Source organism: Aedes albopictus, chromosome 3 (genome assembly GCF_035046485.1).
Source record: "Aedes albopictus strain Foshan chromosome 3, AalbF5, whole genome shotgun sequence".
NCBI lineage: Eukaryota > Metazoa > Arthropoda > Insecta > Diptera > Culicidae > Aedes > Aedes albopictus.
In genome coordinates this window covers 291,880,308-291,901,479 of record NC_085138.1, presented here as the reverse complement: position 1 = coordinate 291,901,479, position 21,172 = coordinate 291,880,308, and the positions used below count along the sequence as shown (strand labels likewise).

General features: G+C 40.3%; 1 protein-coding gene and 1 long non-coding RNA gene across 12 annotated transcripts in view; both read right to left on the bottom strand.

Annotated features, from left to right (window-relative positions):
- Positions 1–20,322, bottom strand: part of LOC109415957 (histone-lysine N-methyltransferase 2C-like) — a 77,128-nt gene extending 56,806 nt beyond the window's left edge. For 5 of the 11 annotated variants that reach the window (XM_062861275.1, XM_062861279.1, XM_062861280.1 and 2 more), the window contains exon 1: positions 19,381–20,322. In XM_062861275.1, the coding sequence (XP_062717259.1) occupies positions 19,381–19,504 (124 nt within the window). In that variant the 5' untranslated portion in view covers positions 19,505–20,322. The remainder of the gene's footprint in view (positions 1–19,380) is intronic. The other 6 variants (XM_062861281.1, XM_029857857.2, XM_062861282.1 and 3 more) reach the window with 2 other exon arrangements.
- LOC134292257 (uncharacterized) lies at positions 2,545–13,320 on the bottom strand. Its single transcript, XR_009999545.1, has 2 exons — positions 8,484–13,320; positions 2,545–5,667 (listed from the first exon to the last, which is right to left on the bottom strand). It is a non-coding gene; the product is annotated as an uncharacterized LOC134292257 (long non-coding RNA).
- Positions 20,323–21,172: the final 850 nt, after the last annotated feature.

Here is a 21,172-nt window from a genome sequence, read left to right as displayed (position 1 = left end):
TGAGGTGATTGCGAAGTTCCACGACTCAACATCAGGAGCGCATCTCGGATTCCAGAAGACTTGGCAGAAGCTGCAGAACCACTTTTACTGGCCGAAGATGATGGAGGACGTCGCACGGTACGTGAGGGGATGCGAGACATGCAAAGCCAGCAAAGCGCCGAACAGAACAATGATGCCGAACATGGGTGCTCCCAAACCTGCCCGTGTACCTTGGGAATTAGTGTCGATCGACTTCGTAGGTCCTTTCACTCGCTCTCGTGCCGGAAATACGGTGATGCTCGTCGTAGTTGACTGGGTGACGAAGTACGTCGTCGTTCATCCGATGAGATCTGCGGACTCCGTCAAAATGGTGGAATTCCTAGAACAACACGTCTTCCTACGATACTCTCGACCACGGATCATTCTTTCGGACAACGGCAAGCAGTTTCTGTCGGCTGCCTTCAAAGCGTTGATCGCCAAGCACAACATCATTCACATGAAGACTGCGTTCTACTGTCCGATGGTGAACAATGCCGAGAGAGTGAACAGAGTCCTCATAACCTGCATACGAGCCCTGTTGGATGAAGATCACCGAGGCTGGGACGAAAACCTGCAAGCGATCGTAGCAGCCATCAACGGAGCGAAGCACGAGGCGACCGGTGTCAGCCCGCACTATGCGAACTTCGGTAGGGAGCTGATACTGCACACCGATCTGTATACTCAGCAGGAGTTGAACACGCCCGACGATCCGAAAGTGGCGCAGGACGTACGGCTATCGGCGATTCGTCGCATCCACCAGTTCATCATCCAGCGCATAAAGAACAACCACGAAAAGACGAAGCAGCGATACAATCTGCGGACACGCGACATCGTTTTTAAGATTGGTGATCTCGTCTGGCGTAGAACCTTCACGCAATCTTCCAAGGTGGATCACATCAACCGCAAACTCGACTCCAAATTCGCTCCGGCGACGGTGGTGAAGATCCTGGGAAGCAATCTCTACGTGCTGGAAGACGTGAAGGATGGCAAGCGAGGACAGTATCATGCCAAGGACATAAAGCCAGACTAACGAAGTAATTCCACAAGCTATGTAAGCAGCAACAGCTGTCAACTACGAATTATCTTCGGAGAATCACCAAAATACGCGAAGCGGTCAAGATTCCATGGTGCAGAGCGAGAAACCAGACAACGCCCAAGGGTAGCAGAAGGAACGCAGTGAAGAAGAAAAACAACGCGCTCCGGAAACACGGAGGACCCTGACGGTGCTGCACCGCACAAGAATCATCTCTGCAGTGGAGTCTAGTTCGTTGTTCAGCGGCACTCATCAGACAACGGAGCCTAGGCAATCTCGGATTAGCTCCCAGTCGAGCTCCCAAACCAGGTCGAGCGTCCACAGTCAGGTGTGATGAGCAACAACTTTCATAAACTACCTCTCCACCTTGACCATTATACAGCTATGTACGCAAATTCGTTTGTCGACAAGAACTTCGCAAGAAGTAAAAACACGCTATGCGGTCAAGACAACGGTTCATCAGCAGCGAGAATCAGCGGCACATCAACACTTCTATCGCGCCAAGAAGTGTACCGCGCGCCGTTCGCGATCGTGAGAAATCGCACCCTGCATCTTTGGAAACGGGGAGCAGGGATCTCTGCAGTACACCAGCTGGCTTCCGGATAGGAGGAGTGGAGAGTCGGAGATCGACGACCAACAATCGGTTCGACGCGGCTCGAAGCTTACGGCCACTATCGGGCGCAGCGGAATCGCACCTGGGAGTACTGGGAGAGGAGGAGTACGTAGCAGCGCCTACGGCAGGCGAGGGAGATTGGGACCCCGAAAACTATCCAGTGAGTAGGGAGGCTCCAAATACCGGAAATTGAGACAACGCGATAAGACTACAACCTACGGCAGGTTCGGGAGATTGGGACCCTGAAAGCAACTCAGCGAGTAGGGAGGCTCCAAATGCCATAAACAGCGACTGCATGAAGCCTACGAAGGGCTCGGGAGATTGGAACCCTGAAAGTTGGAGGATGGCCCCAAATACCAACAGAAGTGTCGGCACAGCGAAGGTAGGAGGACACAGCCGGCGAGGGAGATTGGGACTCCGAAAGCTAGTAAGGTGACGCCAAATGCCATACAACGGACAAGCTATGCAGACAGCGAGCAGGGAGCTGTTAACGACGAGCCTACGAGCCACCGAAACACGTCTTACGGCAGTGGCTAGAGGACCAAGATCTCAAGCGAAACCTCGCCGTTCCTTGCAGCACAGTGGACCAACACATCAGAATCATCTGTCGCACACGGTCTAAACCTCAAACACAACGAACCGCCAGACAGTGAGGGACCCTTGGCAGTCGACCACGGAGTTGAAGGACCTGTAGCTTCGCCGCCGATCATCCGATCGGGCACCAAAACTGCTGTGGAGAATCCCACCGAGTGACATTGACAAACTTCCAGGCACAGGTCTTGAACTAAGTGGTAGTCGGTTGCATGGGGGTCACTACGAAAAACTTCCATAAAAGCAACGCGACCGGGGGCGCGGTAAAACCTCCTTTCTGGGCTCGTAGTGATTCAGGACGACCAAATCCGACCTTTACTCAATCGTGACTGACAACATCCACTGTAAACGTTCATATATTAGCCAACACTAGCCGTAATTTTCGTTACATGTTTTGATCTTTAGTTTTATTGTAGCTCTTAAAACTAGAATAGATCATACTGAGTGTTTTGCCACAGGAACGGCATAGCACAGAAGATGGGACAAGAACTAGCGCAGAGACATTTGCTCATTTGTGAGCGTTCAGATCACCTTTGGCAGGACTTGCTGCCGTTATGTTTGTTTTGATTATGTTTTGAGCTTTTGGATCTGGCGAACAACAAGGTTCGCGTTTGTTAGTTTTGCTGCAGTTATCAACACCTTGAGGTCTGCTCAAGCGATAACCCTCAGATCTGCTCCAGTCTCTCTGCGACTTCTTGTAGAAGTGAGTCTGAGAGTTTTTTGTGAGCTGCCTGCCAGCGCTCACAAAAAACTCTGCGCCTGTGGTAAGGTTGTGTTACGTTAGATAAAATATTAGCCTATTTTGAGCCCTTTGTGTTTCGTGTGCAAACCCCAAATTCAAATCCCAAACGTCGAACACAAACTCACTGGGAACACTCGCTTGATAACGAAGGACAGGGGAAAAATTTTCCTGTCATCGTCCACTGAACGAACAGCAGCTACATCCGCTTCGCCTCACTGCACACGAACATCAGCATCGACCGAACAGTGAAGATAGTGGAGTTGCATGCCGGAGTGCTGTAAAGTGTTGTCCGTCGATAACAGTGAAAACCGTTCGGTGCGAGTGAAGTTGCAGGGCATCACTCGGAGTGCATGAAGAGTGCGTGAATCAGAAGCCACCCACAACTTGAGCCCGTCAATTGTCCGCTGCAAGGGACCAGCATCCGCGAAATAGCAAACTTCTGCATCTCGAGAGCACACCACGAAAACCCGGCGTGGTTCCGAACAGGTGAGTCCTCGCTGTCCAACCAACAAGGACAATCGGCTCACAAATTATTTTCCTCCAGAAAGTAAACCCGCGACGAGCAAGGCCAAGTGGCTACGGGGGCGATCATCGTGCATCTTTGGACAACCGGACACGTGCAGAACTATCACGGGAGGAACACCCGGGGAATCTAGGCCAAAACTGTTCCCGGCGAGTGTGAATGCGCAGGTGAGAGAAATCTACCAGTGATTCGGGGAAAATACCAGCTTACGAAATGATATCGTGTTTTTCAGCTTGGAAACGAGCGTAACCTTGTGCGACGGGTACAATTTGAGTGCGTGGACGTTCTAAATTGCGATCCAAGCGACAGCGTCCGGCAGACATCATCGGAGAGACGACGACAGCACTGCCCCAGCGGTGCAACGATTGGCATTCTAGTTGCACGATAGACGGAGCAAAGCAGCATCATCCCAAATTGTGCGGAAAGCGGCACTGGAACCTGGTGAGTCGTTAGTAGACCAGTGATGTGTATGACGAATGACACCATTATTCTTTGCGCAGATCAACTACGCTTCTTCGCAAAACAATCTTGAAGATTGGCGGATCGTTCTCCGGGCAGCATCGAGAGCTGGATGTAGCTAGAAAAGCCTTCACGGAGAAGTAAGTGGGCCACACTCGCGTTAGCCGAGCTTCTGCAGCACTTCAAGTCACTAACGGAATGTATGGGTAGGGCTTTTCTTCCACAGCCTAAAACTGCGTCAAAACGGCACGGCCGTGAGGATCGATTCACGCTGGTTCAGGGAAGGACGAGACACGATCGCGACTGCACATATCGAGGCCGGCAGCGTCGAGCGCAAAGCAGGAGAGGAGACTGCACAGTGACCGGGAACACGATTCCGGTTTCGCAGAACGGCCTGGAGGCGAGGCCAACGCAGCAGTGCGGAAGCGAGCTGGTGAGCACTTCGACAGAACCGCGATGATGCAGGTGCGTGAGGCGGAGCAAAGAAGAGCAGTTTCGGCGAAGAAGATGGGTGCACCCGAGAAGAAATCCGTGAGTACCGAAGAGAAATGAAACAGATGAGGAAGAAAGCAGATAGAAGTAGGGATTAGGAAGAAGGAAACAAATGTTTGAAGGCATGAGAAATAAACGGTTTGTACACTAAATTGCTAATTTGTGGCGTATGAATGTTGCTAGCCGGTCCGATCCTTGCCCATTTTCACTCAGCAAGATCGTATCACAACATGAGCTCTATCGTTTTATTACCGACAGTCGGTGGTTTTATCGTCGGTAATACAGCGGGATTGTTTCAAGCACTATCACACATCAACCAAAAAATGGTTATTTGAAAGTCCCTGTGCACTTGCGGTTTCATTATAGCATTATTAGTTTACGTCGCAGTTGTCTTCAGGCACTAGAACTCAACACACACGTCACTCATGTATCTTCAAATCGGTTTTTCAGTTTATGCTATGTGCCAAACACTTCGTGATTATACTTCATGTAACCGATATTTAATGGCGATTAAAACTGGAACTGATCGGAACTGAAACAATACTCGCGGAAACTATCGGGGGCAAAGCACTACCAGCCGTTTTGCAAATCTATCGGCCGAACGGAATACCACGTATCATCGAGGAAAAAGTGACAGACGATTTCCTAGCTGTAATGAGATTTTGCTGAACAAATAAATAATTCACGAGAACGAAAAAAAAAACCGTGACAGAAAAATTTGAACTCTTACAAACAAAACCATACTATATGCATCAAAACAGAGAAAACCAAAATTAAAATTTGTTTGTTGAAGATGTTCACCATTTTCATTATTTTATCACTAGTTGCTCATTCTGCCCCACCCTACTACCAACTCTTTGAAGCATATTTTTTCAACCAAATAATTATACAAATAGTTGAAAAGTGTTACAAATACATTTCATTGGCCTAGGGAATATCAAGAAAATCGATAGATGCCCACTAAGTTATGATTTCGATACCCAAAACCTTATTTTAGGTCACCTGATTCTTATAATATTTTCCCAGTACATGACCACTTTACGCATTTTGATAATTTTTTTCAAGGTAAACGGATTTTTTGACTAATGTTTTGTCATCAACTCATTGGATTTTAGATAATAAGGCTACAATCAAGCAATTTGTTTTGTTAATTTGAAGATTTACAGTGAAAATACAAGGTGCTCATTATGCCCCACCTGGGAAACAGAAAGGCGCTAACAAACTACAATATAGAAATAATAAGATCAAAGCGGAAAAATTGGAGACATATGTGTGAAGGCATAGAAAGTACTCCTGAAACGGCAAGACTTCAAAAAGCGCTCTCTAAAGATCATACCAATGGTCTTGGAACACTCAAAAAGATAGATGGTTCTTTCACTGTAAATTCAAAGGAAACACTGGAATTAATGATGAAAACTCATTTTCCAGGATCTCTTCCTACACTCTCTGTTCAAACCAGAGATCAAAATAACACTTTTTGTAGCTTACCAAACGGAACAGGAATGTCCGATTCGGAGGCCACAGATCTAGCAAATCATATATTTACATATACTAGAATTGAATGGGCATTAGATTCTTTTGATCCCTTCAAATCTCCTGGTTTAGACGGAATTTTTCCTGTACATCTGCAAAAGAGCAAGGTAAAGATAATTCCAATTTTAATGAAGCTGTTTAAAGGCAGCTTCCTCTTAAGGTATATTCCTACAAAATGGAGACAAGTTCGAGTTGTATTTATACCTAAGAATAACAAAAAAGACAAATCGTCGCCAAAATCATTTCGGCCAATTAGTCTTACATCTGTTTTCTTAAAACTAATGGAAAAACTTATAGATGAGTACATTAAAGTGGAGATACTCAAGGACAAACCTTTAACTAGAGCTCAATTCGCCTATCAAACAGGCAAATCGACAACATCGGCTCTTCATTCATTGGTTACTAAGGTTGAAAAAACCTTCGACACGAAAGAAATACTTTTGGCAGCATTTTTGGATGTAGAAGGAGCATTCGACAATGCAAGTTTTGCATCAATGAAAACTGCAATGAGAAATCATGGGTTCTCCCAAAGTATTATTGATTGGATAGAAGAGATGCTGGCGAAAAGAGAAATATCAGCACATCTTGGAGATACAGTTGTAAAGGTAACAGCTGTTCAGGGCTGTCCCCAAGGGGGAGTAATCTCTCCCCTCCTCTGGTCTCTAGTTGTTGATGATCTTCTTGTAAAACTACAGCATCAAGGGTTCGAAGTAATTGGATTTGCGGATGATATTATCATTATTGTCCGTGGAAAATTTTATAAGATTATTTGTGATCGAATGCAAGCAGCGTTGAATTATACTTTGACGTGGTGTAAAAATGAGGGGCTAAATATCAATCCTACAAAAACAACAATTGTACCGTTTACTAGACGACGCAAAATGTCTATGACAGAGCTAAAATTAGGAGATACTATACTGTCTCTTGCTACGGAGGTTAAATACTTAGGAGTAATTTTAGATAGCAAGCTTTGTTGGAACAAACATGTTGAACAACAGTTAGATAAAGCAAGAAATGCTTTCTGGGGCTGCAAGAGAACATTTGGTAGAAAATGGGGTTTAAAACCAAAGATGATACTTTGGATTTATACGGCCATTGTGAAACCGACTATTTCGTACGCATCTATTATTTGGTGGGAAAAAACCAAACAAGCCACTACTCAAACAAAGTTGAACAAGCTTCAAAGACTTGCTACTGCTTCACTATGTGGGGCAATGCGTAGCACTCCATCTAAAGCTTTAGACGCTATGTTAAATCTTCCTCAATTACATGAGTATATACAAATGGATGCGGTTAAAAGTGCTCTGAGGCTTAGAAGGTCCTGTAGATTCACTGAAAGTGATGTAAAGGGACATATGAGCATATTAAAAACTTTCAAAATAAATCCAATATACTCAATGAATGAAGATTATATGTTGAAACGTAACTTTTTCGATCATCTATTCTATGTTCCTGATGTGACTCGTCAGGATTGGGAAATAGGAGAACCACACTTTCGACCTGGCTCTACAATTTTCTTCACAGATGGGTCAAAATATGATAACATGGTAGGGGCGGGAGTATTTGGCCCTGGAGTTAATCTGTCATTACCATTGGGAACCTGGCCAACAGTTTTCCAAGCTGAAATTTATGCAATTTTGGAATGTGCCGACATCTGTCTCAAAAGGCGCTACAGAAATGCAAACATTTGTATTTGTTCAGATATTAAAGCAGCGCTAAATGCGTTGAAGTCCAAAGTATATACGTCAAGTCTAGTGTGGGAATGTACCAAGCTGCTGCAGCAATTGTCCTGTCGCAATAAGGTCAATCTTTATTGGGTCCCTGGTCATTGCGGAATAGAAGGAAATGAAAAAGCTGATCAGTTAGCAAAAATTGGGTCATCCACTCAGTTTACTGGGCCCGAGCCATTCTTCGGAATAGCCCCTTGTGCCCTTAAAATGGAATTAAAGAACTTAGAAAGGGAAAAAGTGAAACTTACCTGGGCTGGTACACCGGATTGTCGTCAATCGAAACGATTCATATTTCCGGATGCTAATAGAACATTAAGGTTAATAAACCTGAATAAACATGATTTAAGTACTTTTACTGGGTTAATTACAGGTCACTGTCCTTGTAAATCTCATCTCAAAACAATTGGGAGAGTGCAAGATGATAAGTGCCGGTTTTGCAAATTAGAGAGCGAAAGCTCTGAGCATTTACTGTGCGAATGTGCTGCGCTTTACCGTAAGCGCTGCCAATACCTTGATAAGGGCCTGTTGGCACCGTGGGAAATATGGGTCTGCAATCCCAAAAGGGTGCTGAATTTCATTAGAAATATAGTACCTGATTGGGACACACGCCAACTACTGGGAGGATAATCCCTTCTAAATAGGGACCAACACTTCCAGTACGGCAAAAACAAAGAGGATCACACCACAATAGATCAAATAAATGGTCGCAGTGGTATCATGTCCCCAACACAGGAAAAAAAATGCCCCACCTGCTCATTATGCCCCGCCTACCCCTACCTGTGTTTGAATCTCGCAAGTTTTTTTTATTTCGTTTTTATTATCCAAATGCAGTATTGACCGCTACAGTACCTATTGGTGTTCCATTTATTTGTTTTAACTTCTTGGTGTTCGAGATGTTCTAGTATGTCCATAATGGCAGAGAGACTTTACTGAAAACAGAGTTCACTTTTATGTAGGGTGGGGCGGGGCAAGATGGGTTAGTGCCATTTTTGGGCGCATTACTCATGTTTTGTTTAGATTAATAATTTTGTTAGATGACCAGCATGAATATACAAAAGTTTGGGGCATTGATTGAAAAATTATTCACTGTCATTGGAAATAAAAAATAAAATGGTTTTTAGCCATTTTTCTTATGCGATACATTCCATATAATCTCCATATAAATGGCCGCGGGGCAAGATGGGTCACCTTCAATTTTAAACGTATTTTTGGAGCATTCAAAAGCTATTTATTTTTTATTACAAGACTATTTCATAAATGACTTCAATCAAGCGGAATGAACACTCAAAATTATAACATAAAATTATGATATTTTTTTAGTGAAAACATCGATTTTCAAGACGCCTTAGGACCACTCAAATCGTAGTTTTTTATATTCCAAATAAATCTATAAAATGTTTACTAGTAGCTCTTGTTTATTCAGTATGGATATGGAGCATATATGAATGCGGAACAAATCTTATATGTTGAAGTTTTTCGTTGAGAAAATGTGAATTACTTAAAAGGTGACCCATCTTGCCCCGCACTTTTTACACGGTGCAAAATCGATCACTTTTTAAAACTGCTCGTTTAACATCATATTTTGTATTTAATGAACTTTTTATCGACTTTTAGCATAGCTAACTAGTGTATTAAAGAGTAGCGGACGAATACAAACCAATACGATTTGTATTTACAAAGTTATGGTGATCCATCCTTATGCGACCCATCTAGCCCCGCCCCACCCTATACGTTACACTTTTAAAACTACTGATGTAGGCAAATGTACACTGAGGATACTGCAACTCTGAAAATCATACGAATCAACTATGATTTTTTGCCACAAGAATTTCTTGCAAAAATCATAGTTACGAACTATGATTTTGAATTCAAAGCACTAACTATTATTGTCATACTGTTACTGTATAAATTTCATAACACTCACGTATGAAAACCATACCGATAACGTATAAAATCTGAAATTATGTCGTATGACTATCATACATACTTCTATGAAATATTTTGCACAAATTAAAAAAAAATCGCAACCTGGAATCGAACCAGGAACGTCAAGGTTGGCGAGTGCGTGCTTTACTCATTCGCCCATCGACGCTTCGGAAGTTGAAGTGGTTAGAAGCCAATAAAAGGGTTTTGTTGTTTTTTAGCAATGGTGTTTCATAACATATCTTATGATTTTCATACGATGCTTCTTATGAGATTTTTCATACGACAAGTCTTATGGATTTCGCTTTTCAATGTATGAAAAGCATACGAGAACTATGAAATGATGAAAAAAATAAAAATTACTGATTCATAAGATGCAAACTATGAAAATCATATGATCAGTATCCTCAGTGTAAACTTCTCGAATTTTTAACTTGGGCTAACACCAAGCTTAAATTACAATGTTTGAAATGCTTTGACATTCATATATTACACCAGCGCAACGGGTGTTTGATGAACAAATTGAGATTTAAATTGCGAAAACAAATCCACGTGCTCCTGTGGGAATCGAATCTACGACTCACATTTCGCAAGATATACGATGCTTATGATCGCATATCAGTCCCATATTTGCTGGATTTCCTATTCATATGGGACAGTTATGCGATGATAGTCAGTACGGGGGTACGTCGTATCCCATCAATAAGGTCTTGCTGTTGTCATCGGGTGCACCGAGCCAGCAAAATACTAACAACGCCAACCCCTTTGCCACCCCTCAATATCGTGTCTCTCCAATGGACGCCAATAATGCACTACCTTCAACGTCCTCCCGCCTCAAGACCTACCCTCACGACTTTGGTGGGTTTATGTTGTTTTCTTCCGACGCAAAGGCAAACGGTTGAAAACCGGGCAGATCAGCAAGGATCTGACTGATGCGTTTTTTAAATTGTGTCCATTGACATGGTCGGTATAAGTAAAAGCATTGGGTTACCGTAGGTGATCGAAGACAGGCAAATGAGATTATGGCCTATGAGTTTTTGCGCTTGAGTACCATGTTTACCTTCCAAGCCACCAGTTCGAGATCTCGGGGAAGGTCACCCGATCTGCGAAGCGTCCATGCAAGGCTGTGATCGCTTCACCAATCCTACTCTACTTTCTTATCAGATACTGGACTGCCGGCAACTGCATTCGGTCTGCCCGGATGGCGAGAAGAGGTTTACATTCCATCTGATCCGTTCTGACAAACTTCTGATTGAATCATTCACTCAGGCAAATCCGCACACACTTATTGGAAAATTCCCACGTAGTATGGTACATCAAAACATGTACAACCAATGCACAATGGTCCGAATCTACGTTTTAGCAGGAAAAAAATCTGTATCTCTGTTTTCGTTAATTTTAGGCGTTTGGTGTCTTCAGAGAAGTTGTTTGCATTTGTTTGCTGCATCTTTTCCAAAACTTTTTGATTAGGGTGGTCCACGTCCTAACTCAAATCTGGAAAAGAATTTTTTAATTTTAAGTCATACGCGATCGAGTTCTTCAGAAAAGTTGTAGGCAATGCTATTTCGAGCAACTTTGCTGAATACGCCATTTATCTAACTCTTAATTTGAACATAGTAGGTCAACTTTAAGTTTTGACTTAGGGTGAGCCCCCCAAAAACGGTTTTTTCGCAATAACTTTTTTATTTGATTTTTTTCGAAGATGTGAGCTTCGGAGCATTTGAAGAGCAAGTAATGACGCATATTTGTTCTGAACATTGCATGTTGCTAGGCCTTGTCATTCATATGTTATGGGCAATTTTGACTTAAAAACAACGATGTCTTCAAATGCTTATATCTCATGGAACTGGTAAAATAAAAAAAGTTTTTTAAGCGGCATTTGGAAGGTCACATATAAAGCCAAATTTGAAGCAAATATTACAAGAACGTTATTTTTTAAATTGGAATAAATCGACTCCAAAAATCCCCTTGAAAAATCGAAAAACTACTTATAACTCATACAATTTTAAAGATAGAGTCAAACTGTCTTCGGGAAAAATGTGGGTTTTCACCATACCTAAAAGTTTCCCATACACGACTTTTTTGTAAAACGTGAAACAAAAGCTTGAAATTGATAATTTGTTTTTAAAGAATATAATCGTTCTGATTTCCTAGAAAAACATAGCATGTACCCCTAAGAATCAAATTATCAATTTCAAGCTTTTGTTTCACGTTTTACAAAAAAATGGTGTATGGAAAACTTGTAGGCATGGTAAAAACCTACATATTTTCCGAAGACAGTTTGACTCTATCTTTAAAATTGTATGAGTTATAAGTAGTTTTCGATTTTTTAAGGAGATTTTTGGAGTCGATTTATTCCAATTTAAAAAATAACGTTCTTGTAATATTTGCTCCAAATTTAGCTTTATATGTGACCTTCCAAATGCCGCTTAAAAAACTTTTTTTATTTTACCAGCTCCTAGAGATATAAGCATTTGAAGACATCGTTGATTTTAAGTCAAAATTGCCCATAACATTTGAATGACAAGACTTAGCAACGTGCAATGTTCCGAACAAATATGCGTCATTACTTGGTCTTCAAATGCTCCGAAGCTCACATCTTCGAAAAAAATCAAATAAAAAAGTTATTGCGAAAAAACCGTTTTTGGGTGGCTCACCCTAAGTCAAAACTTAAAGTTGACCTACTATGTTCAAATTAGGAGCTAGATAAACGGCGTATTCGGCAAAGTTGCTCAAAATAGCATTGCCTACAACTTTGCTGAAGAACTCGATCGCGTATGACTTTAAATTTAAAAGTTCTATTCCAGATTTGAGTTAAGACGCGGACCACCCTAATCAAAAATTTTTAGAAAAGATGCAGCAAACAAATTCAAACAACTTCTCTGAAGACACCAAATGCCTAAAATTAACGAAAACAGAGATACGGATTTTTTTCCTGCTAAAACGTGGATTCGGACCATTGTGCAATGAAGGCAAAATAGTACATGAAGTGAATGTGCTAAAAATTGTTTGTATCACAGATATATTGTATGTTGCTGTCACATTTCCAAATTGACAATATTCATGGTGTATTCTCGAATGTACGTGTAGCGTGCACTATGCCAGCGTGGTAAGCGTTAGCTAATGCACGAAAAAGGTTAAAATAACATGCCAATAGCATAAGGTGACACCATAACAAAATATGCCATTTGTTTGTGATTTAGTAAATGACAGTGAATCAAAATTCATCCATCGCGCAACAATAACGACAATGTCGCAACAGAATAGGACAAAGATCATACACCACTAGTTAAATGAATTTTGAGCCTTGCATTGCGATTTCCGAGAAGGAACTTAGAGTCAGCAAACACCGCAATGCTGTTGAATACTTACCATCCAACAGTTTCGATTTTGGGTCAATAATAATCGATTACCATAATACTTGAAATACTTGAATTTTGTTTACAATTAGTTTCATTGCAGAAAACTTTTTTATTTAGCTATTTTGAAATAAACAACTAATTTTACCCTTATTTTTGTTACCAAGAAAACAACTAATGGTCCACTGCACGAATTTATGCTGACCTGCTTGTTCTCACAGAAAATTTGACGATTGGGAGGTGCCGGCACCGCTCAAACGTCATATTTTCGGTAAGAGTAAGCAGGCCATCATAAATTCGTGCAGTTGACCATTGTGTTATTGCTCTATTCTCAAAAGCTCAATAGCGTGGGGAATATGATTTCTTGCCTAATTTGATGCTGTTTGAGCAAACGTTTGGGTAACTGTGTTGTTGTATTATTTATTTCTTGTAACTTCAACAACACAGTTACCCAAACTTTCGCTCAAACAGCATCAAATCATATTACCCACGCTGTTTGCATCATTTCATTGCGGAAATGGAGAAATTATCTTCCCACCATATAAAAATCCAGCTCACTACTTTCAATCTAGTATTTCACGGATTGCGTTGTATATATATGTTGAATATTTCAGCTTCAAATATTCGAAAAATGAGTTGAAAATTACGGAAGCCAGTGCAGCTCAAGTTCAAGAAAATTCCGCCCGTTCCGCTAGTCTTTTTTCGAAATTATCTGTGCAAAAGTTCTGCTATTGATTACTCTGGGCATTCTTTCAAAGCTACACTCCCGTTCAAAAGTTTGGGGTCACCCCCTCAAAAACATGTCATTTTTTTAGGCCCATATCTCCGCCAATTTGCGTCCGATTTCAAAACCCTAGATTTTATTCAAAAGATAATAAGTCAAAGAAACTTTGAACATGATTTAAAAGAAACTTTTCCAAAAAAATTTGTATGTAAACTTAACCCAAAGTTGCCAAATTTTCTAAAAAATGAATATAAACTTACGGCACTGTCGCTGGAAGTTGGGTCGACCAAATTTTAAAATGAGAGTGGTGATATGACCCATTTTCTATTAGCTTTCAACTGCTTTTTACAGAACTTAGCTAAAAAATCTAGAAAAAAGGTATTAAGTAAATTAATCCTTGATGTCATCGACCAAAAGTTTGGGGTCACCCCACAATATGATGTATCGGCCAAAAGTTTGGGGTCACTTTCGTAAAACATGGAAAAGTGATTTGGTGATATCTTCGTCATCTATAGTTCAATTTTAATTATTTTTGGCTCATTTCAAAGATAATTAACTAAATTTACGTTTGATGTCTTCAACTAAACGTATTTAACGATTTTTGTATATAAAAATGTTATGTAAAGTTAGCACATTTTACCGTCAAGGCACCATTCACCGTGGATCTAAGAGGATTCGGGGCAAATCAGGGCTGTCATTTGACACCAGTCTTATAAACATTGTTGGTGCCGCTTTTAATTGCCTTCATTATAGGTTAAAATTAAAGCAATATCCACAGAAGTAGAAAAAATTTCACAAAATTTGGTGATATAGTACAATTAGTAAAGGGTAGTAGGGTCGCCTAATTCCGTGGAAGGTCACCATTCACCGTGGTAGTAGGGACCCATTCACCGTGTATGAGAAATTTTATTCTACTTTGTTTAAAAATGATCAAAACAACCCAGGCAAGGGAATTTTCTTCGTTTAAATTCATTTCAAGTAATAACTTGCAAGATTTTATTAGAAAAACGAATGTTCAAATTTTCGATTTTTTTCTAGATATATGGGACAATATGGGGCACGGTGAATGGAGACCATTGATTCTTAGGGTACCCATTTACCGTGCCTTTTTGTTTCAATAAGTACGAGTAATCGTACTTTCTTGTTAAACTTACGTCGGTTATGCAAAATACATACCTGATATGTGAATTTAATTGCTTCTTGGTGGAATAAAAACGTTACTATATTTAGTTTATCGCTTAAATCACCTTAGCGCAGTTTTCGTTTTTTCATTATGAATGCAGTGAACAAGCAGAAACCCGCTTCATGAAAACACACTTTAGTGTCAAAATGATACTTTTAAATGTTTCTAATGAGCGTTTTGGCATGGTAACATTACATTGGTGTTGTATTGGTGGAATTGAAGGGAAATTGTCATATCATTCTATCATAATATGGAAATAATGAAAAAATATTCGAAGGCACACGGTGAATGGTGCCTTGACGGTACCACGCTTCAAAAAATGAGGCAACTTTACGTTAAGCTTTAGTATGTAAATTTTTTTTTTTTTTTTTTTTCATAGTGATTACGGCGGTAGCACGCTGTGCTTATGTTCTAACACCGCACCCTTTCCCTACGTTTGCTTCTATGAGCCTCTATTTTTGTTTCAACACACAGAAGTACGTAGGCATATCGTGGCCCAAGTCGACACTGTTTTGGCCTGCGTTGAACAAAAATAGTTTTAATAAAAGTTTCCCCTTTTTTTCTTTTTGTCAATTGTTTTTTTTTGTAGTATGGTCCATGTATTTAGTTAGGTTCTTGTCAATTTGTCAGTTATTCGAAGTAGATCTCCAAAATGTAGTCAATAAGTCAATTAAGTCATTCTGATCTGTTCTATCATAGCAGCTTTAGTCTTTGCTTTATTGAAGTGTAGTTTTATTGGAAATATGCTGAATATCGTTATTAAAAAGAGACGTCTGGAGCTGTGTCCTGCTTGTTCCGTCATGCACATACTACATATTAAAAAATGAATATTAATGCTGTCTAGCGCATTGTTTCCTATCGGCTATTATTGTAGTATAGTCCCAACTGCAAGCTTTTTTTCCAATCTTAGCGTCAATTGTCTTCTAGTTACTTCTAGACAGATTCATCGAATCAGTCGAACCCGCATGTTAAAATACAGTCGATTCTGTGTCAAATTGTTTTTTTTTCATATTTACTTCTCTGTGTTCATCTCTTGTGTCCTCAAAATGTCATCGGTCCAAAACCCACAGAAACATGTAACTGAACTTCTAACACTTTTTCTGTTGGTGTCATAACATCATCTAAGAGATAAACAAAAATTGCTTGTCAACTATTATGTATTCATCCCCCTACAAATACTATGAAAAATATTCAAATTCGTTCTGTCCTATCGGTCCTATCAAGATAAACCATGTCATTTTCTCATGCGTGGCCTAGAAATGTCAACCTAGTCATACAAAAGTAACGTTGTTCAGTTAATAAAAAGCAGTCAGTTTTTTGTCCAGTCCAAACTGTCACGTCAAGTGTTCGCACGTTAGCTTCGAATCTATCAGCACAATTAAGTGCTGCAAATCTCCTTCCCACTATTAATTTTTTGGTTGATTTTAATTGCTTTATTTAAATAAAATATAATAAAGTATAACATTGTAGAAATTCGAAAAAGCGACTATGACATTAATAAATTACTAATCAAAATCAACCAAGAAACGTGGGAAATAGAGCCCAAACAACATTTTGAAGTCAGCTGGCTGTAAAAGGTTCCAAAACCAGTCACAAATCCTATAAAACTTTTATTAGGATTTGTAACGATCATCAAAACCTTCTCAAATCCAACCGATTTGGAACTATTGCTTGGGAATAGACTCTACTGAGCCCTGGCGGTTCCTCCGTGTTTATCGAGCATGTCTGATGCATATGATCAGCCATACTCCATCTGCAGCAGCCGGTTCGTGATGAACCGTTGGAGGCGCATTAAAGTGTTAAAAAGGTGATATGTTTCACTAAAGAACACTACATTACAATAATCAAAATGAAACTCCTTCACTTTAATACCGTCAACCCCTGCGAACTTGGCCAGGGGTTAAGCTTTAGTATGTAAATTTCAACAAATATGTGTGGTTCAATGTCTATGCAGTAAGTATCAACAAATCACTTTTCCATGTTTTACGATAGTGACCCCAAACTTTTGGCCGATACAGCATTTTGAGGGGTGACCCCAAACTTTTGGTCGATGACATCAAGGATTAATTTGCTTAATAACTTTTTTTCTAGATTTTTTAGCTAAGTTCTGTAAAAAGCAGTTGAAAGCTAATAGAAAATGGGTCATATTACCGCTCTCATCTTAAAATTTGGTCGACCCAACTTCCAGCGACACTGCCGTAAGTTTATATTCATTTTTTAGGAAATTTGGCAACTTTGGGTTAAGTTTACATACAAAATTTTTTGAAAAAGTTTCTTTTAAATCATGTTCAAAGTTTCTTTGACTTATTATCTTTTGAATGAAACCTAGGGTTTTGAAATCGGACGCAAATTGGCGGAGATATGGGCCAAAAAAATGACATGTTTTTGAGGGGGTGACCCCAAACTTTTGAACGGGAGTGTATCTATAGAAATTTTAGGTTTTTCAAGAAATTCTTCCGATGATTCGGAATTGCTTCAGAGTGTTTCTCCAGGAACTTCTTCAGAAATTCTTGAAAGAATACCTGGACGAAGTATACTGGAAAAACGGCTGTAAATTTCCAGGTGTTGCTGTAGAATGTTAACAAAAACAAACCCTGTAGAAATCCCTGGAAAATTTGGAGAAGTTGTTGTCCTTGAAAAAAATAAATTATGAAAAAAATAAATTATGATAGAATTATTGAGAAATTTTTTTGACGAATTTATTTAGGGATCCTTGGAGAAGTTGCTGAACATCCGAGATGAACTAGCCTAGGGCTAAAAATCTCTTCATACAGACAAAATATCCTGAAGAATTCATTGAAAAATTACTGATGGAATTTCTAAAACAATGCATAGAGAAATCCTTAAAATAACAACTGGAGGAATCTTAAAAATAGTTCCTGGAGAAGTCCATGGAGTGTAATTCCTGGAAAAGTTATTGGAAAACTATCTGGAGAAGACATTGTACGATTTCTACAGAAATGTTTAGATAGAAGAATTTGTGGAGGAAACTTTGGAAAAGTTCTAGATGAACTTCTTGAATTTTAATGATTTTTTATACATAACTAGCTGTCCCTGGCAAACTTTGTCTTGCCTACTGCGTTTTTTGACGTTTCAAGTCTCTAACCAAGCCCAAGTCCCCGTTCAAAATGTATGAAAACCCGATTTTCAAAAACTCTCAATTTTTCCATGTTTTTTGTCTCATAAACCTTCCTTGGGTGAAAACTAACAGAACAAAACTTAGACGACCCAAATCGGACCATCCGTTCGCAAGTTATGCGCGGTCCCACGTATGCCGCTGCATTTTTATATATATAGATAGTTATAAATACTTCCTCAAACAATCTTTGAAGAAATTTCAGGAGGAATCCATGGAGAAATTGTTGGATAAGGGCATGTAATAACACAGCGAAACAAAAATTAACTATAGTGGTGATCCGATTTCGTCAGCCTTTTCTGAACAAGGAAAATAAAAGTGTGTTTCACTTATTCACTGTTATTTTATAATCAATATTAAATTCATCAATGTCTTTTGGTGTCATACATAAATTGCGTAACGTACAAATCTCGCTTAAAACTGAAAAAAAAGACCAAATATATTTCTTATTTTTCTTCTTCTTCTGCTTGACGTGACATCCTCACTATGGCAATGCCTACTTCTCTGTTCTATGAGCACTTCCACTGTTATTAACTAAGAGCTTCCTCTGATAATGACCGCATTTGCATCTGTATATCGTGTGGCAGGCACAAAGATACTCTATGATCAAAGATGAAAGAAGTCAAGGAAATTTCCTCAATGAAAACTTCCTGGACCGACTGGGAATCAAACCCGTCAAGGTCCCGAAATGGTCATGCTGAATACCCACGCCTTTATAGCTGTGGCTACAGGGACCCTATTTTATTTTTGAAAACAAAGTATTGGATCGGTTGAACAAATTTCAAGAACCCGAAATTAAATAGTTTAAACGTGTACCATTGGCGGTTTTGTATAACTACCTATTATGCATAATGCCAAACGACCTCATGTTCAATTCAACATATTATGCATTTGCTTGAAATCCGAAGTGACCGGCGGTGCGAAAGTTTATTTTAAACCTACTTAGCAATGCCGCAACTCATTTTGGATTAGTGCATATTGTAGCTCTTAAATAATTAACTTAATGATGCGCAACAGAAAAAAAAAAATTAAATTTAATTCGCAGCTGCAACTTTGCAAGTGCTTCAAGCAATGAACGCGATTTGATGCTGCGACGAAAAACTTTATTTTAATTCTTATTCTATTACTTTTTGTTGCATTTAGTTAAGTACTGAGATGGATTGTCCTGACAACAGCAATGTGAGTTTGTTTTTGGGTTTTAGGATTTTAAGTCTTTTATCTGTAATTATTCTTATTAAATGACCCGCTTCTAAGTTGTTTTGTAAAATGGTTCCTGATATTTCAACAGAGAACATTGTTATAATTAGCTAATTATCCTTACCTAATGGCGTTGCTGTAACCGACAGAACATCCTGATCCTGTTGCATAAAATCGTACTCTCCATAGCCTCCATCAGTAGACCCATCATCAAAATCCTCATCGATCGTAATCTGCTCCGGATCCATAGGTATTCCTAATTCACGCAATCTTTACGTTACCTTCTTTTCTGATCTTTCTACACAGCGGTCTCCCACACACTCTTCACTGTATGCACAACAGAACGGAAAATAATGGCTCTTCTTCACGATTTCCACAGCAGAATGTAAACAAAGTACGGTTTTCAAATGCACAATCAAACTTTTCACGTAAAATACGTTCTTCACTCTGGAATATGGGGACAAATTCGTCCCTTATTTCTTCAGCCGCGCACGGACACTTAGGGGGAGCTTACTTCCACTGACTTCCAGTCTAGCTAAAGCAGTCGTCTTTCCTGCTGAACCCACTCACACGGGATTTAGTAGTGATCCCAGTGTCTAGTTTATCTTTTCACTCCCAACGAAACCACAAAATCACGATTATTCCCGCAAATCCGGCGGCAGCTCCGCATCAACCACCGAAATCCAGTGTGCGTCCACTGCTGACGACCGCGGCTTCGTTTCGGACGACGACGGGAGACCACTTTTGCTGCTGCTGCTGCTTCTGCAACAACCACGACCACGGCTGCGGCAAGAAGAAGATGGTCGCCGCCATTGTTGATTGGGAGATTTTTTCACTGGTTTCACTGCGATTTTCAAAATGAATTTTTCACCCCGAAACGGTCCGGTCCCGGGTCACAAATAACACCAAACACGAGCGGGGCACCGACGGCACGGAATGCACGTATTTTGGCTACATATTTCGCACGGATTTACTGCCCATTTCTCGAACGAAATTGTTGCGGAACCACAGCACAGTCGTTTTCGGGGAAAATAATCACTTTAATGACAACACACACCAGCAGCAGCAGCGCGGCTGGGCTGCGGCGGGCACGGCGCTCAAAAGCGAGGTGATGTATTTTCGGTTTTAGTACAAAATCAAGCAAATTCTGGTGTCGCGAACTGTCAGCAAGCCAGAGCTGAAGTGGTTAAATTCACAGTAAAAAAAAGTTGGTAAGGCCGTTCGAAAAGCTTTTTGATTTCGTACGGCGAGTTTTAAAAATGAACCTCGTAACCTAACATGTATCGAGCGGGCCTTCCCAAACTTGTTCCCAAACAACACAATGCGATTTCGCGGGCCATCCCCATCGGCAACACAAACCGATTTCCAAGCAGGATTCGAAAAGGGCCCAGGTCGCGTTGCTGCCAGTCAAAACTAACACACTCGCAAAAGATGAGCAGTAGGTCTATCTTGCCACTCTCGTTGCCACTTGTGGATCCCCTGGGCAAAATGGCGACGGTCTTTGAGCGATTTTTTAAATTTTTGCGCGATAGCCTACACAGAAAAAAATGTTTTGTAATATTACATCTGAACTGCTGCAACCCGATCAATACGTCGGTTGCATGTATATTACATCGGACGATGTACACATAAGAACAAAAGATTTTACATAAAAACGATGTAATCGTACATAGGAATCGTGATTACATTGATTATTTAGTACATCGGAATGAATTACATCGGGCGGGTTGCATTTATTTTTTGCTGTGTACGGTGAAACGCGGACTATTCAGGCCAAACATGTCTAAAGGTCCTATCTGCAGAAGAGAGGCTCTCTTTGGTTTCCCTCTCTTTCTTTAATATCTCAGCTGTTTATTTGTATTATGATTGTGTCATCCCATTGAACGATGGCCAAAACAATCGTCTTTTGATTTGTA